The 18,348-nt window shown below is 62.8% G+C and overlaps 2 protein-coding genes across 2 annotated transcripts; one reads left to right on the top strand and one right to left on the bottom strand.

Moving 5' to 3' along the window:
- The first annotated feature begins 228 nt into the window (after positions 1 to 228).
- On the top strand, positions 229 to 5,000 carry CBX8 (chromobox 8). The gene is made up of 5 exons (XM_045983861.1): positions 229 to 379; positions 772 to 815; positions 996 to 1,061; positions 1,180 to 1,246; positions 1,684 to 5,000. The coding sequence occupies exons 1-5, from the start codon at positions 311 to 313 to the stop codon at positions 2,581 to 2,583; spliced, it is 1,146 nt and encodes a 381-aa protein (XP_045839817.1). The 5' UTR covers positions 229 to 310; the 3' UTR covers positions 2,584 to 5,000.
- A 3,437-nt stretch (positions 5,001 to 8,437) lies between these two features.
- Positions 8,438 to 17,929, bottom strand: CBX2 (chromobox 2). The gene is made up of 5 exons (XM_045986565.1): positions 17,797 to 17,929; positions 17,681 to 17,724; positions 16,660 to 16,725; positions 14,240 to 14,342; positions 8,438 to 12,823 (listed from the first exon to the last, which is right to left on the bottom strand). Exons 1-5 carry the CDS (start codon positions 17,866 to 17,868, stop codon positions 11,522 to 11,524), a joined length of 1,587 nt encoding a protein of 528 aa, XP_045842521.1. The 5' UTR covers positions 17,869 to 17,929; the 3' UTR covers positions 8,438 to 11,521.
- Between the last annotated feature and the right edge of the window lie 419 nt (positions 17,930 to 18,348).

Raw genomic sequence — 18,348 nt, 5'->3', positions numbered from 1 at the left:
AACGCGGGTCACGTAGCAACGCGGGGGAGAAAGGGAGAGGGGCGTGGCCCGGAGCTCGGCCAATCAGCGCGCAGGGGCGCAGGCCCCAGCCGCTCCGCTTTAGCAACGTCGTTAGCAACACGTGGGGCCGGAGGAAGCGCGGGGCGGGAGGGGAGGGGGGAGCGGGCGCGCGGGAGGGGGGCGGGGAGGGAGCGGGCGCGCGGGAGGGGGAGGAGAACTGACGTCAGCGGGAGAGTATTATGGTCTGTCGTGCGCTGGCTGCTGCTTTTCTGCTCCTGGAAGCGGCCAAGGGGGGAAGCGGCGAGTCAACATGGAGCTTTCAGCGGTGGGGGAGCGGGTGTTCGCGGCCGAAGCCCTCCTGAAGCGGCGCATACGGAAAGTAGGTACCTCCGGGCCTCGGACCGAGGCTGGCCGAGCCCTCCCCTCCCGGCCTGGGTTCCCTCCTCCTGCTGCAGCCCAGCTTCCCTTCCCCCAGGTCCCAGCAGCGGCCGCGGCCGTGGCGGCGGCGGCGGCGGCGGCTCTGAGCCCAGGCGCTTTCCTTAGACTTGCAACGATGCACAGATTGCACGGGTGGGGGGCGGGGTGGGGGGATGGATGCCGGTGCATGCACTTTGTGCAGCGTTTCGTGCAGGGGTGATGCGGCGAGCGCGTGCCTTTCGCGGTGGGATTTCGCGCATTCATTTGGTGCATGCATTTTCTGCATGTATTTCTTGTGTCCTCGTCATGCATTTCTCCCCTTGCACACACGCATTTTCCCCTTTGCATCCGCAGGGACGCATGGAGTACCTCGTGAAATGGAAGGGCTGGTCTCAGAAGTAAGTAGGTTATATGCAATTCTCAGCCCCAGACTGTTGTTCGGGAGGTTTCTTTCTTCCTCTTTTTCCCTTTACGTGGAAATACAGCACAATGCAAGAAAAGTTAGAGACACACACACACACCCGCCGCTCTTTCCCTGCTCCCGGGACTGACGCCCACTTCTTCCTGATTCCCTCCAGGTACAGCACATGGGAGCCGGAGGAAAACATCCTGGATGCCCGCCTGCTCGCAGCCTTTGAGGAAAGGTACAGGCCTTTTCAAGGCTCAGACCCTTAACTTAGGGACACAGGTCCAGCCTGGACTGGAGTCCCGCTAGATTCTTTACTCACACCCCCCCCCCTTCTCTTTCCTTTCTGTCTCCAGGGAACGGGAGATGGAGCTCTATGGCCCCAAAAAGCGCGGACCCAAACCCAAAACCTTCCTCCTCAAGGTAAGATGGCAGTGCCCAGTGGTGGGCAGCAGTGTTGTAGTGTGAGTTTTGGGGAAGGGGGCTCTGAGGGCTTATGGACCTTCGGGGTGTCCCATCATGTTGCTTATTTATAATGTAGGAAGGAGTCCCCAGACAGGCTGTCACCTGGTCAGTGGTGGTGCCAAGGGGTGTCTTAGGGAAAGGGGCTTAGCCATGCTAGGACTGTGCCCACGGCCATCCCCAGTAGACACATAATCCAGTACCAGCAAGAAGTGTGCTTGGTGCAAATGGCTGCTTCCAGACGAATTCTCCAGCGCGTCCCCCTAAGCTCCAGCCCCCCATATAGAAATTCTGAGGCATCCGAGGGTGAAGCAGGAAGGCCCTCACTGAAAGAGGGGTCCTGGGGGAAGGTAGGTAGGGGGCCCTGCTCTGCTTTTGACGTGCCTTCTCTCCTACAGGCCCAGGCCAAGGCAAAGGCCAAAACCTACGAGTTCCGAAGTGACTCGGCCCGAGGCATCCGGATCCCCTACCCTGGACGTGCCCCCCAGGACCTGGCCTCTACTTCTCGAGCTCGTGAGGGCCTTCGGAACATGGGTCTGTCCCCACCGGGAAGCAGCAGCAGCCCCAGCAGCACCTGCCGAGTGGAGCCCCCTCGGGACCGGGACCGAGAGCGGGAGAGGGAGCGCGAGCGGGAGCGGGACCGAGAGAGGGAGCGCGAGCGGGAGCGGGGTGCCAGCCGCACGGATGACAAACCCAGCTCACCCGGAGACAGCTCCAAGAAGCGAGGCCCCAAGCCCCGGAAGGAGCTCCTGGACCCCTCGCAGAGGCCCTTGGGAGAAGCCAGTGATGGCCTCGGAGATTACCTCAAGGGCAGGAAGCTGGACGAGGCCCCTTCTGGGGCAGGAAAGTTCCCAGCTGGCCACAGCGTGATCCAGCTGGCCCGGAGGCAGGACTCGGACCTGGCCCAGTGCGGTGTGGCCAACCCTAGCCCGGCGGAGGCCACGGGCAAGCTGGCTGTGGACACCTTTCCGGCCAGGGTCATAAAGCACAGGGCCACCTTCCTGGAGGCCAGAGGCCAGGGCACCATGGACCCAGGTGTCCCCCGGGTCCGGCATGGCTCAGGCACCCCCGGCTCTGTGGGGGGCTTGTATCGGGACATGGGGGCCCAGGGGGGAAGGCCCTCCCTCATCGCCAGGATCCCAGTGGCCAGAATCCTGGGGGACCCAGAGGAGGAGTCCTGGAGTCCCTCTCTGACCAACCTGGAGAAGGTGGTGGTCACCGACGTGACCTCAAACTTTTTGACCGTCACCATTAAGGAAAGTAACACGGACCAAGGCTTTTTTAAAGAGAAAAGATGAATTGCTGGGTGGGCTGATCCCAGGACGAGAGAGCAGGAGAGAGAGTGGGAGCGCAAACTTGGCATAACGCTTTTTATTTCTGGGTGGGAGGCGGCCTTCTGGCTGGTCCTGTCCCTAACTTCACACGCCCAGCCCTTTCCATTCCTCCTCCCTCCCCTCAGTTTTGGTTGGAAAGATTATCTCTAGAGTTATATTTTCTATTAGATGTAAATATGTTATTTAAGAAAAAATATCTAAATATATATATTTCAACTCTTGAAGTTGTTTTATTTAAACAAGGAGAGAGAGAAAGAGAGACTTAGTGTGGTTTAGTTGGGGCAGACGGGCTGAGTCGCCGCCCCTCAGCCACCCAGGGCACTAGGGAGGTTGGGGACCTGGGTACTGGACCTCTGATGGTGTCCGGAGGGACTCAGCCTACCCACCTCGCCCCTCCTCCCTTTTCCCACAGCCCCAGGGCAGACCCCTGGAACCAAGCAGGACCCGGGTTTTCTCTCTCTTCCCATTGGCCCACCAGGCCAACAAAAGATGGGCTCCCCAATCAGAAAAAGAGGGGGTGGGGTCAGTGTGTTTTGCCTTTTTTTTTTTTTTTTTTTTTTGTTAAGATTGAGAAGTCTGTTGGGGGGGGGGATAGTCACTTGAATAACTTTTGTGTGTGATGTTGAAGGTAAAAGTTGCAGGTGGGCGGGACCAGCAGATCCCCCCCAGGACCACATCAGGAAATGCACTTTACGGGAGCTAACGTGTGTGTGACGCACGCCGATCAGCTCGTGTGTATGTCATGTGGACAGAGTCTCCCGGTTCCCTCGATTCCTTTCCTTACTCCAGAGAAAGAAAAGAAATCCAGCGAATCTGTTTACATTCCCGAAATGCCAGGATAAATTGGGAGGATTGCATGTCCGTGCCCAGAGTTCGAGACAGTCGTTGTTTTCCAGGAAAAGTGTTTGGGGGTGGACACTCTCCTTTCCGCGTCCTCTAGCCTCGCCTGCAGAAGAGACGGTGGCCCCCGCCTCCCGGGAAGACTTGGACTGGCCGGCCTCCCTCGGGGAGGGCGGGCCGCCGGCGCTCGCACGGACGCACCGCCAGGCAGGCCCACCCTGCGGGACCACGGAGGGAGGCGCGCGGCGGGCGCGGCCGGGAGCGGGGGGCTCCGCGCCCAGGCCCGGCGGGGAGTGCGGCGGGGGCTCGGGGCCGGGCAGGACCCGCATCCCCGGCGGCTCCTGCGGGCGAGGGGAAGGAGGGGCGCGGCGAGGTTTTCATCCAAGAATGAGCATCAGAACTTTTGGTTTTTCCTCCCTCCCCCCCCTTTCTAAAAGCAAAAGCTATAATTTATAGGCCTTTTCGATTCGCGGAGTGTTCTCTATTTGAACTCGACATTCAAACTCCGCCAAAGGGGGCGGGAGGAGCGGAGTTGAAAAGAGACGGCCGCGGCGGGGGAGGCCGTGCGCGGCGGCGGGGCCCGGGCGCCCCCGTGCGCTCCAGGGACGCAGAACGCGCGCCCCTCTTTGGAAAGCACAAATCTGTTCCCCTCCCCCCCACCCCTCCCTCTCTTGGAGGACTGATCCTGGCCCCCAGGCCTCCCCGGCCCTTAAAGGGCTAGGAAGATCCGACTGCCCGCGGCTCGTCTGGGGAGGGCGTGGGGGCCCTGCGCGCGGGCGGGAGCGCGACTCGGGGCGAGCGAGGCGGGGGGCCGAGGCTGGGGGAGCTTCTGGATGGGGTGCAGGGTGGGAGCAGCCGCCCTGTCCTCTGCACTCCCCACCTCCCCGCCTCCCTCTCTCCTCCAGACTTTCTTGCCTTTAGAGAGAGGGGTGAAGAAGAGGAAGACGGTGTACTACGTGATTTTATTTGTTTTTGAATATCAAATTGCGCCTATAAAGAGGAGCCCCCGGAAAGGGGATTTTTATCCGCTCACGTTTGTAAAACTGGTATTTTTGACTTTGTATAAAGAAGCGCCGTTGACCAAGTGTGTCGACTAAAATGTGGACGCTGTTTTCAGATGAAGCTTCATCGAAGGGACGTGTCTGTCACCCAGTGGACGGTGACTCGGGGACGCGTGTCTACCTGGCTGCCGCCTTCCTTTCTCCCGTCCTCTCGTGGCTCCCCGCTCCCTCCCTCGGGGCTGACTCTGCCCCTTCCTTCCGACGTTCCGAGGCCAGCCTGGTTCTGCCCCCGCCGCCCCTCTGTCCGCCTGTGTCCGTGGCCGTGCGTGTGTCTGTCTTCTCCGCTCGCTCTTGCGACGCTGACCTGGGGGTGGGGGTGGGCCAGGGCCGCGCGGCTGGGAGTCTGCAACCGCGCCGGATGTGCGCGTCGTGTGGAGTTTATTTAATTCTAGGATTTGTACAAATCTCCAATCGATCCCCGCCTCAGCTCAAGAGCGAAGCTTCGGTACCTATCTTCTGCGGTCGTGAATGTCTGTACCCAATACCGCTTTCTACGTGTTTAAATATATACTTTGTAAATAGAGACATGTCTCGGTTTTATTCCTTCCCCTTCCCCGCCCCCACCAGAGGGTACACTGGCCCCGGGAAAGAGGACCCTTTCTTCCAGTCTCATTACCCATCCCACCCACGCCCCACTCACCCCCGTCGGCCCCGGAGGATTCCCCCAGCAAAGGCCGGTCCCCTACTCAGGAAACTTCTCCGCTGGGGGAGGGGGGAGAGGGCTCCGGTGGGAGTGGGGTATGCCTCTCCTTAGCCTCCCGGGGAGGTCGTGGTTTTCCTCACCTACGGGATGCACTTCTCTGGGACCCAGGCAGAGCTCGGGGACATCAGGAAGATGGGCACGACCTTTAGGGTCCCCTTTCTTCTGGCGGGGTTCCCCCCCCCCCAGCGCTCCTCACCCCCAGACCCGACGGCGCTGGTGCCCGAGGCCGGGGCGCCCCGCAGACGCGCGGCTGGCGGTTCCGGGTCTGCTTCCTGATGCTGTCGTGGGACCCGCCCCCCAGACCCACCCAGCCTCGCCAGCGCTCCCCGAAATGCAGCGCCTCGCGCCTATTGATTGAGGAATTGAATTCGCGGGTATTGCTAGGCAACTGGCTGCTGGGAGCCGGCGCAGAGCACGCTGATGTGATTAGTGAACCTGGCGCTGCCGCGGCGCAGCCCCGCGCCCCCGCCCCCCGCCAGCCTCTCCGTCCCCGGTCTTCTTGGGGTGTAGAAGCCCCAAGGCCGGGAGAGGCGCGGTCGGGGGAGAGCAGCGCTCAGGGTGGGGATGGGGGTTCTTGGCCCTTCCAGGCGGAAGACTTTGCAGGGAGCTGACGTGCGGCGGCTTGGGAGAGCCACCTTCCGGACCCCAGGGCGGCCATGGCATTGTCCCAGTCCCACCCCTGTAGGCACCCCATCCCCGCACCTTGTGGCTCAGAGAAGGGCAGACCTGGGCGCACCGGATGAGCGCGAAGGGAGGGGCGCGGGGACGCGTTCGCCCGCGCATCTCCAGTCTTTGGCCAACGGGTTGGGGACCCCGCCCTTGGCGGTGCTCTCCGCGCCTCTTTCCCCAGTTCTGAGAGCTGAGTGGGAGGATCGGGGAGGGAGCGAGCGACTGGCGCCGGGCTCGGGGCAGCGGGTCATGGGGCGTTGAGTGTCCATCGGACTAGAAGAGTCTGCGCCCTCGGGGGAGGGGGGTAAAGTCGGGGGCGGGGATGGAGTGGGGTGGCTTGGCGAGGGGCTCCACGGGCGGCCAGCCCCTGAGCGGCGGCCCAGCTGCTCGGTCGGGACTCCCTCAGGCGACCTCTCCTGGGTGTTTGGGCAGCGGAGGGGACTGGTGTTTAGGCAGATGGGAGGGTGCCCACTCTGTCCCCTTTCCCCGGCTGGCTGGCCACCATCCACCTCGGCTTTGACCAGGAGCTCCTTGCGCTGTACCCGTTCCCTGACAGGCTCTCCAGGAGACCAGGTGCGGAGACCTCTGCCCGCGGGCCGCCTCCGCCCTGGGTCGGCTCCCCTGCTCCCTAGGGCAGGGTCCGCGGCTGTGGCCGCCGCTGGCTCAACTGGAATCTTTACGGCTCCGTGGAGCGCGGCGGATCGAATCCATTTTTCTGTCCCTTTGATACTTACAACGCACCGATCCCAGTCGACGGCGAGAGGGCCGGCAACCAGCGCCTTGGGGGCTCATGCTCTGACTTCCTGCGCTCGCCAAAAAGCCCTCCGGGCCCAGAGGGGCCTCGATCCAGCCGCAGTCTGAGGTGCGAGCCGCTCGGTGTTTGGCGGCGCTCCGCGGCGTCCAGCCTTGGGGGCCTGGACACTGGGGCCGGGGCTTTCTTTCGCAGACTGCGGAGATGGAGGCGTTCGGGGGCACCTGGGAGCCGTCGGGGTGGGGGTCGCGCACTCGGCTCCCCGGGGCAGCTCGGAGGCCGAGGTGGGGAACGTCCCCTGCGCGTCCCAAGAGCGGGAGGCTCCAAGTCCGCGGGCCGCGCGCGCCCTCTGGAGGCGACGGCCTCTGTCCCTCTGCCGGCGCCGCCCCCTCCGGGTTGTGGGTTCGCGGAGCGCTCGGGCGGGCGGGTGCCTTCCTGGGCCTCCAGAGGAGCCGGGAAAGCTGCCGCAGAGCACGCCGCGGTGGGCCACGGTGGGCCACGGTGGGCGCGCCCTCTGCGCCCTCCCTCGCGGGCAGGAAGGGGGTGTTCAGCCGCCGGGAGCCTCTGAGCCTTGCTGAGCCCTACTGCCGGGCGCCCTGGGCTGGACCCCGCGGGCCGGATCGGGCCCCTCAGCAGCCCAGCCCATCCTTCCGGGAAGGCAGTGGATTAGGCCGTCAGATCAGCCGCGCAGAAACGAACAAAGGCCGGTGTGGGTCAGGGCCCCGCACCCGTCTGGCGGAGGCTCCGGAGACAGGGGCTCCCACGAAAGCCCAGCTGGCCACCGAGGGCAGCGCCGTGCCCACTCCTTCCCGGCCATCCCCGCCCCGCTTCTGCGGCTCTCGAAAGCCAGAAGCCAGCAAGGCAGGCGTCATCCCTGCCCACCTTCCTTCTCCAAAACAAAAGGGCCCCAGGCTCTCTGCAGGGGCAACAAAGACAGCAGGCCCTCGGCCTTGCCCCCCAGGAGCTGCACTTCCACATCCCTGGCCTTTTCTGGAGACCGGGTCGCATTTCTGTTTGTAGTGAAAACCTCAGGAGGGAAAACATTCAGGCCTTCGCCCCAACTAGCCTGCCAACGAAGGCCAACATCCAGGTCCAACTTCTGTCTTCACTTCAAAGGGAGCTTGCGTCTCCCTGCAGGCTGAAATTAATGAACAAATTCAGGCCGAGGGTGATGCGAACCTTGAAGGCTCAGGGAAGGTTCTAGAATAGGCAAACCACCTCCTTATGAGCGGAGTTAGGTCTACCGTGGCACCCATGACACCAAACGGCTGGAGCAAATCCCCTGGGGTTTTTGAGCTGTGTCCTTTTAAAGAGGTAGCCCAGGAGGGGACTCAAGGGGTCATGGAACTTTCCAGCACAGTGTCTTTGGGGTTAAGTTGAAGTATCACTTTCTGGGAAAGGTCTCAAAGTGAGTTTATGATGTCGGGCAGTGTCCCTGGCCTCTGTCCACTAAAAGTCAGGGGCAGCGACACTCACCCCTGCCCCCAAGGCGTGGCCACCAGAATCACGTCCAGTCGTGGCCAAGTTGCCCTTTGTGAACTGCTGGTGTAGGGGTCACCGTCGTAACCAACCCGACCCCTTCGCCTAGAGAAAAACACCCTTTTCCACGCTCCAGGAAAGGGGCTAAACCTTTCCCGAAGCCTTAGATGTTTTGGTCCCTCGGTTCAGCCCACATCCAGAGTGTTTTGCCTCGAGAAAGGGCAAGTGAAGAGAGACTAGTGTTTCCGGGCATCACACACGATATAAACCAGGCTGACAAGGTTGAAAAAAAAAATTTATTGATATACTAAAAGTTAACAGAAAGTAAGACAAACCCCGACACCACTTGCTAATGTCTTTCCCCTGCAAAATAAATTAACATCAGAAACCAGAAAACAAACCTGCAACCTAGGCCTAGTGTTAGTTTTCCAAAAATACTAGAAAAGCAACAGACTCTTTAAATGTACTTGAGCAAAAATCTAGTCATCTAGGCACTACCTCGCCCCTCCTCCCACCCCCTCCCCTCAAACCACCGCCGGCTTCCTGGGGGAAGCATCTTCTCTAACTGGTAGGTCCTGATTGAATACGGGGGCTGGGCTGCCATCCTGTTCAACGAAGATCTTAAGCTTCCCGGGGCAATCACATACTCACTTTTGTTCTCTCTCTTTTAAAAAAGCAAACAGCCATAGTTTAAAGCAATTAGAAGTGGCAAACATGAAATTTTTTTTTTTTAAATTAAAAAACACAAATCAAGCCAGCAATTGGCACAGGTCCAAAGCTCTGGGCCTCCCTGTTTTCCCTTAATGAAACCTCTGGGCCCAGAGCCCTCTTGGTCAGGTCAGAATTTTGAGTGTAACCAAAACAAGGCACACTCTTTTTGGTACCAAAAAATATATATAAAAATATGTCAAACCCTCTTAAGAAGAGGACAGACCGGCCACTTCTTCCTAGCCATGACAGGCAAACAAAGACACGGCAGGATTAAAACACCCACTCAGGCTACACCGCGAGGCAGCCGTGTCGGGAACCCCACACACTCCACGACTCTCCGACCAGACGTGGCTGATGCCCAGCCACGCACGGACACGCACGCACACATAGCAGCAAATAAAAAAGCACTACTTTTATTGGTAAACATGACAATCAACTCTCCAGCCCAGGCGGTCACACCAACATGTGTGTGCACGGACACACACACATGCGCACGCGCACACACCCTTTTAAACACGAACCACAGTCACGAGCACCAGAAAAAAACACAAAACGGTAAGAAACCGAAGCCCACACAACACAGCAAGAAGGCAAAGTGGCTGGGAGTGAGGTGAGGCAGTCAACTTTGGGATTGAAGTAGCTGGTAAAGAGAAAGGCACCACGTCGGGGTTTGGAGACCTGGCTGCAGACAACGTCAGGTCAGCTCCGACAAGCGTTTACCCAGTGGCCTGTAGAAGCCCAGGGTGGCCCCAAGGGCTTGGAGGGCGGCTGGTGGCCTGGCTCTGGGGGCTCTAAGGCAGCACGGTGCCTGGCAGAAAGGGCGATGCAAAAACCTGGAGGCCAGCAGCCCCCCCCCCCCCCCGCCGAGGGGGAGGCAGCCAGGGAGCACTGGGGTGCCCAGGAACCAGAGGGGAAGCTGGTGTCAGCGGCCCAGAATGCCGGATCCCCCTCTTCCAGGCTGTGCAGGGAGCTGCAGCGTCTCCCCCCACCTCCTGGGGGAGGACGGAGGGGGGAAGCAAGTCTCCTCTCTCCTGCCCGCTCTCTGGTTCCAGCCTGGTCATCTGGGTAGCTCAGCCCTCTGATCTGCAGAGACGGGCACTGCTTCCCCCGTGGCCCAGCACGGCTACCGCGCAGGAGACCAGAAGCTGTACATAGACACCCCTTGGCAAGGTCCCGGACATGGGCCTGTCCCCAAAGGCACACTGTTGAGACGGACTCACAGCACAAGCCGTCTCTCGTATTTGGCGCAGACGGGGAGGGACGAAGGAGAAGGTCTGGCAGGGCCGCCCCTTAGAAAGTTGAGCCCACCGTGTGAGCCCAGGGTCCCCTGTGATCAAGGCAACAGGACAGAGGGAATGCCCACACCTGCTGGCTGGCTTCCAACGACCACTGAGGCCGAAGGGGACCCCGCACCTCCACTTTCCTCTTGGCATCACAGAGAGCCGGTGACCCTGCTCCTTGAGCCACCCTTCTGCCACAAGCCACACCAGACTTGTCCCAGACTCGGCCCATCTGGGGGCAGGCAGGCAGGCAGGCTGGGGGATCCAGCCTCTTCAGGGGCCCTCTGCTGGGGGGCGGGGCGGGGGATGCTCCGATCACGCCCCACTTCCAAATGGTCCGGGGACACAGCTTGGCAGTGGGGAAGGAGCATGCAGAACCCCCAGAGGTGGGAGGGATTGTCAGGGAAGGCGGTGCCCGCCCACTGTGGCAGAGGGGGGCACGGTGGCCGCTGCCAGACACCTGTCCCAAGCCCGAAGCCAGCAGGCCACGGGAGGGTGCGCCTAACTCCAGCGACTGCCCACACTCCCACCTTCCACGGTTTCTCGGAGGCAGTTTGTGGGGCCACGGCTGTCCTCACACAGAACAGCAGAAAGGAGGGCAGCCAGAGTGACACCCTTCTGCTTCTGCTCCCCGGAAACAGGGAGGTTCTAGTGAAACAGCTCGGGGACGAGTCTGCTCCTGCTTCGCGCTGCCCTCCGGCCAGCACTGGGCGCTGCGGCTGTCAGTCTGAGCCGGAATCACAGGTCACCAAGGGATGCGGCCTGCACCTGTTCGACATTCAGGCCGTAGCCTTGAGCTATTGGCATGGGACAGGGACAGGGACAAGGACAAGGCCCTTGGTCCTTGGCAGTCAGGCACCATTCTGCAGGGGAGTCCTGACGGGTAAGGTCCCTTACCTGCCCCCTGGCCCATCTTGACAGCCTGGTTGAGCCCTGGAGCAGTCCCCCAAGGCCTTGCCCCCAGTCCAGTCCACGCTGCTTCCCCGCCGCCTCCCCACCACCGGGCAGGAAGTACCGAGCGGATCCCTCCTCTAACAGCTGTGCTCCCCCCACAGAAATCTAGGGGAAAGCTGACCCCCACCCTGTCGTCACAGGCCGGGCAGGGCAGTTCAAACAGCAAACAGGGGACGGCCTTGAGGAATGTTCGGCCCGCGATACGGGAGGCAGACTTCTTGAGGCACGTGGGAAGTGAAGCAAAGGCCCAGAGGTAGGAACGAGGGCAAGGCCAGGCCTTGGCAAGGCATCAAGGTACTCCCCTGCCTGAAATCACAGGCAGGGCTGGGGCAAGTCCCTCCAAGCCTGCCCTGGAAGGAGGCCACCCCGACCCCAGAAAGGGCCTGGGGGTACAGGGCTGTTATCGAAGCAAAACCAGAGGCCAGAGAAGGGCAGGCCAGAGCCGGGTGGGGCTTCAGTAATGTCTCAGGCTGAAGAAGCCCACGCTGGTGGGGGACTCCTTCACCGTGACCGTGATGAGGTTGGCAGTGACGTCGGTGACGAAGACGTGCTCGATGAGGCTGCGGGTGGGCTTCCAGTCCTGGCTGGTCTGGACAGACACGGATGGGTTCTGTTTGGCGCCGGGCGGCGAGGCCGAGCCTGGGTCTGAGTCGGAGCTGCTCTCCTCCCCGGCGCTCAGCTCCGCCGCCAAGGCTGCCTTGCGTCCTTCCCCAGGGGCTGTGTGGCCCTCCTGACAGCCGGGGGCCGCGCTGCCCCTCACACAGTCCCTCTTGCCCGCAGACGTGGGCAAAGCCGTCACCCTAGAGGGCAGCTTCTCACTCTTGCTGCCGTCGGAGGGCATGGGCGTCCCGCTCCCCCCGGTGGGGCCACCCCCGACGCTCTTCCCCGCGGCCGGGCTGGTGGCAGGGACACCCTTGCTGGCTGTGGCGTGGCGGGCGACCACGCCCACCCCTGCTGTGCCATTCTTGACACTCTGTAAGTCCAAGACCTGGAGGCTCAGCTCCTGGGTGGGTGCGGGCTGGGGGCCCAGGCACGCTGCGGGGCCCTTGCTGCTACTGTGCACATAGGGGGGCCCCCCAGCGCTCCCCCCTTTCTGCTCCACGGCCCCACCGCTGGGGGCCTTTGGGACTTTGTTTCCTGGGGAGCTGACCCCCAGCCCCCCCTTCTGCGTCCTCACCTTGAGGTCCAGCCCGAGGCCGCACTTGCCGGCGGTCTGGGCCTTGAGGGCCAGTCTGCCGGCGGCCTGGGCCTGGCTCGGGTTCATCCGGTTCATGTAGTGGACGATGGAGCTCTGCCAGCTGATGCCGCCCCGGCTGGGGCTGCCGGCCGTGCCCTTCATCAGGCTGGCCAGGTTCTCCGGGGTGGCCATGGCGCTGGGGCCACCACAGGCCTCCTTGGCATGGGCCTTCAGGGCGGCCAGGCCGGCCACAGGGGCGCTGAGCGGAGGGGGCAGCTTGCCGGCCGGCGCCCCCAGGTCCTTCCGGGCAGCCTTCAGCGCCTTGGCCAGGCTCACGGGTCTTCGGGCCGCCTTCTGCTCCGGAGGCAGGGGCTTTCGGCCTCGCTTCTTCCGGATGGGATCCTTCAGCTCGGGCTTCGCCACCAAGATCTGCGCCTTCTTCTGGGGCACCGGGTGGGTCTCACGGCCCCGGGGACCCCTCTTGGCGTCTAAATCACTGTCGTCCTCTTCGTCAGAGGAGGTGGAGGACGACGTGGACGAAGATGAGGAGCTGCTGGACTTGGAGGGAGCGTCGGGCTCCTGCAGAGACAAAGCACAGACGGGGTCACTGCCTGGAAGGCCGGGCCCTGGGGCCATCGGACACCTCCACGCTGAGACCACGCCGGGGGCCGCCACGCTAGAGACGCAGCCAGGAGGGAGCGAGCCCTCGCCAGCCTGTTCCAGAAGAGATGGGAAAAGCCCTTGTGAGATTCTGCCAGGTTCTGCGGAACGAAGAACGGGCGGTTCCGGAGCAGAGGAAAGCAGCAAAGGGCGCGCGCGGTCAAGGCCAGGCCGGCTCGGCCTTGAAGGGGGCCCCCGGGCCGCTGCAGGCTCCCCAGCAGAGGGAAAGGGAAGTGCTGAGCTTACGAGCCAGACAGAGTCGCGTGTGGACGTGCTCGTAATCAAGCAAGAGGACATCCTGCTCCAGCCCTCCCACGTCCGAACCGGACCCCTTCAGAACATTCCAGCACACAGGAAAACAAAACTGCTGCCTGCCGTCTTCTGCGTCTCACCGCGCCCGTGCTTCCAAGGGCACCCGTTAGGGAGACAGAGTCAATTCCCTGCTGCCCTCAGCCTGGCACGATCCAGTCCAATCCGGGGCTCCAGAGCCTCCTTGCCCAGCCATGCCCCCCGCCTCGATGGTCCCCGGCTGGTCACCCCAGCTGATGAGAGCCCGAGGGCACAGGACCCCCCTTGCTCCCACCATCCTACTCGAAAGGAAAATGTGAAGACGAGAGCAGGCTGTGCGGACCAGCCAACAAGCCTTAAGGTGAGGTCATCACAGCCTCCCAGAAGGGTGGCTTTTGTCCGTGACAGAGCTCTTGGCCACACTGTGTGGGGCTCAGGGTCCTGGGGCAGTGCCCTCGAGAAAGGAATCCCAGGCACACCCCAGACTGGGGCCGTGACCCTTTTCCCCATCCTGCTTCTGAACTGAAGAGAGGGCACAGCCCCAGACCCCAAGCGTGCGTCCCCGTGGCTGCCCTGGTTGGCTGTGTCTACTCGGCGAACCTATGGGCACCTACTGTGTACAAAGTTCCTTTTCTGTGCCTGCAGAGAAGTGCTCAGCAGCCAAGTCTGCCCCTGCCGTCCACTGGAAAGGAGTGTGGAAGGGACAACAAACGAACAGGAAACCAGCCCAGGAGGGGATCAGCCCTCCGGGCAGAGGCGGGCCAGAGGGAGCAGAGGGACAGGGGCAGGGCAGGACAGGGAGCAAGGGCTTGCTGCTGCCTCCTGCTGGCGGAGGCATAGAGCCACCAGCACGGAAGGAGGCAGGAGGCCCCCCTTCTGAGCCAGGGAGACGAAAGCAGCTGTGGAAAAGCCAGCCGTTCGACACCCAGTCCCCGAGCGGGATCCCCAGTCCCCATCCGGACACCCAGTCCCTGAGCCGAGCCCTCCACCCTCCGGCGCAGAGGGGGTGCGGGAGGTAAGCGGCCACGTGGGCCAGCAGCCACTCACCTTGAGTTTGGAGTGCCGGCTGCAGGACACCACCGTGTGCTTCCTCGGCCGGCCCCGGGGCCGCTTGCCTCTCTTCCGGCTCTGCACCTCCTTCTCATGTTCCCTTGAGACAGTCACCAGTCAGGGTGCGGGAGCCCCGTGCGCACACCCTCTCCCACCACATGGGAACCCCAAACCCCCAAACCCCAACCGGCGCTCCGGGCCCAAGGTAGCTTCTCCCCAGCCCCGCTGCAGAAACACGGCCACTCGTAATGCACCGGAGGCAGACGTCTGGACTCTCCTTTTCCCAGTACAGTATTAGCTTTTTACCTATTGGTTTCATCTGCCTTTGGGTAAAACTGAGCGAAAGAAATCTCAGCCAAGCTAGAAAAGGAACAGCTCTCCAGTTTCTCCGACTCCTCTTCAGACAGCCCTGTGCTAAGCCCGGCCGCTTTCCACAGGGAGAATGTCTCATGGAACTTCTAGAATACAGCCTGCTAGAAGGAGCCTTAGTTGTCACACGGCCCAAGCCCAGCGCTCCAAACAAGAGCGCCGCGCGGGCAGACAAGGACCCCTGGCCCCAGCCTCTGTCTCTCCAGTCTATGAGCCCCAGTCCCGGGAACCAAGGGCTCTGGTCCCATCCCGCACTCTGGTCTTCCCACAGCCGGTGCCCCAGCTCCCTCTCCCGTTTCCTTTTCCTAACACCCCTCTGTTCCTAGAACGTGTCTCGTGTCTGATCCTACTGTGGCTGGAGCTCAAAGCACGCACCTCTGGGAGGACACGTTTAATCAGCTCCCAGCTCCCGGAACTCGGGGTCACGAAGCCAAGAAAGCTGCTTCCAGCCCCACCCCCCGAGAAAGCTTGCGTCTCAGGCCACCCCGGGGAAGACGCTGATCTGGAAAAGCTTCCCAGTAATTAAAAGGGGCAAGCAGTCATCTCACTGGGGCCTGGAAGGCCACCGCTTAAAGAATGCAATTAGTACAACCAGACAGAGCTCCTAGTCTCCAAAGCAACCCTGAACTGTCACAGAAGGGCAGGGCTTTCCCCTGAGTCTCTTCCGCTGACACACTAACCTGCTCCCTCAGATTGTGAACCGCACACCTGCCCTTACACGTCTCCCCCCGCCCCACCAAGCAGGGACAGCCAGCTCCTAGTTTCAGGGCGGGGGGCGGGGTCTTCTGGGCGCACGGGGGAGCCACCCACTTCCCTGACTTCTCTTCCCCAGGATGTAAGCCAGACCCCACGCTTGTTTTCAACTCTCACACCGCCTGGATACTTCACCCCAGTTCTCGTCTGCTGTGCAATAACCGAGAAGGACACACGCCGTCGCAGCAGGTAGGGTACTGTCTTGCGGAGAAACGGACCAGCTCCCTTCACCCCCTCCCCCCAGGCTTACAAATTATGAACTCAACGGCAGACAGTCAGATCACTGATAAGCTTTTCCAAAGGTACAGAGGAAAGCATGTGCTGGCCTCGTGCCTCCTAACTCTGCCCAAAGCCCAGCTTTACCCACTCCCCACTGCCACGGCCTCTTGGAGAAGACCCCAAATGTCGCTCTAGAGTGGGGGTAAAAAGTGGACCAGAGAACAAGCTGGCCAGATTGACCCCAGATGGGAAAGCTTCTGAGCGACTCATTTAACTGTGTCTAGCAACAGGCAACCCGCAGCAAAGTCCTCACTCCCGCTGCCCCCCTCCCGCCCCCAGCAGTGTGCTTAGGGACAGCGCTCCCTGGACCCTCCTGCCAGGACGGCTGGCCCCTCCGTCACCTGCGCCTCACCTCCCTTTTGCCTACCTCAAAGTCTCTCCTAAACCAGCTCTCCTATCTAAAAATAGAGATGGCATCTAAAATTACAGAAGTAGGATTGTCCCCCGAGACTGGCGAGGGAGCTCCCCCCGCCCCGGTACCACCTGTTTTGCAGCCTGAAGATAAATACTGAGTCGTTTCCGGTACAGAACCCACTAACTTTCTGCTGTGCTGCTTCGGCTCCCTCTCTGGGCCTCCCCCTGCTCAGTGGCACACTCGGGTAGCACTGGGCGGCCAGGCCACCATTTTCAGGGCAAACCTGCGATCCTGGTTTTTATTAGTGCCGTTGGCAAATGACTCAACAGCAGAGGCCAACAAGAGAAGGCAGGACTTTTCAGGAAGGAACCGAGAGGGTTTTCTTTGCAAGACTGGCCAGCACAAAGACCCGGAGCAGCAGTAACGCGGTCACTTCTGAGCTGTGGACATGACGCCGGCCAAGCCAGCCGATGGAAGGTCGAGGAGGGGTTCCTCAAAGCTGACCCCAGCCCTACAGACCACCACCCCAGGGGGAGGCCCTCAGACCACAGCCCAGGCCCAGGCCCCCTGCAAGGCCGGCTTGGCCCTGAACCACCACACGACAGGCCACAGGTCTCCCCAACATTCTCCCCCTTCCCACGTGTGCTGTTAACGTTCTCACTTCTTCTGGAAGGCCAGGAGCAGCCTTGGGTCCAGGATATTCTCCTCTGGCTCCCAGCTGTTGTGTCTGCAAAAGCAAAAAGCAAGGAGTCAAGACACACCAGGCCCTGGCAGGCCACTTCAGGAAACAGCTGGAAAGGGCCCGCCCCCCTCGCCCTCCAATCCCCGCTGATGGCAAGGGCATCGCGGTGCCGTGGCAGAGTCCCCCCAAATCCCACCCAGGCCTAGGTCGGTTCCTGCCGACTGGGGGCCTTAAGGTCACCACCTCAGCCTCAAACTCCAAGGGAAACCACCACCTCAGCCCTCAATTAACTAGCACTCGGCCTCAGGAAAACTCCTCGGTCTCCCCCGGGAGGAAAACAAATCCCAGTAAAATGGGAAGTTGCCGGGAGGGAAGCCCCCAAAGCCTGGCCCGGATCCAGCGAGGGAAGGGAAGGCTGCTCCAGGATGCAGGGAGGGGAAGGCGGGGGGTGGGGGGCACAGGAGCGCAGCCCAAAGATTACGAACAATGTGGCCGGCGCCCAAGCGAGCGCGGGCCGGGGCACCGGGAGGGGAGGGCGAAGAAAGAGAAGTGGGGCGCGGGGAGAAAGGGGGAGCGGGTGTGCCCGAGGGGCTGCAAACAGAGCTCCTTCCGGGGATGCCAAGTCCCCTTCCTTACTTTAAACGGGGGGAAAGGAGCCCTTCCATCCATCAATAGGAAGCTCAGGTTACAGCGGGGAAACATGGACGGGAGGAGGGGGGTTCGCGTCCCGCGGGGAGGGCTGAGGCGGGCCGGGGACGCAGGCAACAAATGCGCGCGGGAGGAGCGGGAGGAGCGCGCGGCGCGGGAGGGAAGCGGGCCGGGGCGCGGGGCGCGGGGCCCGTAAACAAAGGGCGGCCCCGCGCAGGCTGCGCGCCCCCTTCCCGCCGAGCCCGCGGGGACCCCGCGAACTTCCCGCCCAGCGCGCGGACGCCCCCGCCCCCGCCCCCGGGCCCGAGGCGGCGCGGGCGGGAAGGCGGGCGCCGCGCCGCGGGGGACTCACTTGGAGGACCAGCCGCGCCACTTGACCAGGTACTCCAGCTTGCCCTGCGGGGAGAGAAGAGGCGCGTGAGCCGGGGCGGGCGGGCGCGGGGCGGGCGCGGGCCGGGCCGCACGCACCTTGCGGAGCCGCTTGCTCAGGATGCACTCGGCGGCGAAGACCTGCTCGCCGACGCTGCTCAGCTCCTCCATGCTGCCGCGCGCGCCCGCCCCGACCGCGGCGCCCGCCGCTCCCCGCGCCCCGCGCCGCCGCCGCTGGCCCCGCCGCCGCCGCCGCCGCCACCGCGCGCCCCGCCGGCCGCACACAAAGCACCGCCCCCGCCCCGCGCTGGGCCCGCCCCGCGCACGCGCACCGCTGCCGCGCCCCCGCGCCGCGCCCGCCCCCGCGGGCCGCCCTGCTCCGGCGCCGGCCAATGGGCGCGCGGGGGCGGGCGCGGGGCGGGGCGCGCATTGTTCGCGGCGGGCTCGGCCTGGCGCGCTGCGCTGGGGTCCCGCGCGCGCGGGGGCCGGGCCGGGGCGCGGGCGCGGGCCGGTTCCTCGCAGGCAGGAAGGGGCGCCCGGGGGCCGCGCGCCCACCCCCGGCCGCGCTCCCCGGGGCGTCCGCCCTTCTCCGAGCCTCGCTTTCCGGGCAAGGGGCCATTGTTCAGGCCCGAAGCGGGGAAGTGGGCCGCT

Source organism: Meles meles, chromosome 18 (genome assembly GCF_922984935.1).
Source record: "Meles meles chromosome 18, mMelMel3.1 paternal haplotype, whole genome shotgun sequence".
Taxonomy (NCBI): Eukaryota; Metazoa; Chordata; class Mammalia; order Carnivora; family Mustelidae; genus Meles; species Meles meles.
This window is presented reverse-complemented; position numbering and strand designations above follow the sequence as displayed.

What these genes read in the sequence shown, in the direction of transcription:
- CBX8 (XM_045983861.1), top strand. Translation starts at nt 311, where the DNA reads ATGGAGCTTTCAGCGGTGGGGGAGCGGGTGTTCGCGGCCGAAGCCCTC. An exon ending in TGAAGCGGCGCATACGGAAA is followed by an intron (nt 380 to 771) that starts GTAGGTACCTCC and finishes TTGCATCCGCAG; the next exon opens with GGACGCATGGAGTACCTCGT. An exon ending in TGGAAGGGCTGGTCTCAGAA is followed by an intron (nt 816 to 995) that starts GTAAGTAGGTTA and finishes GATTCCCTCCAG; the next exon opens with GTACAGCACATGGGAGCCGG.
- CBX2 (XM_045986565.1), bottom strand. Translation starts at nt 17,868, where the DNA reads ATGGAGGAGCTGAGCAGCGTCGGCGAGCAGGTCTTCGCCGCCGAGTGC. An exon ending in TGAGCAAGCGGCTCCGCAAG is followed by an intron (nt 17,725 to 17,796) that starts GTGCGTGCGGCC and finishes CTCTCCCCGCAG; the next exon opens with GGCAAGCTGGAGTACCTGGT. An exon ending in TGGCGCGGCTGGTCCTCCAA is followed by an intron (nt 16,726 to 17,680) that starts GTGAGTCCCCCG and finishes TTGCTTTTGCAG; the next exon opens with ACACAACAGCTGGGAGCCAG.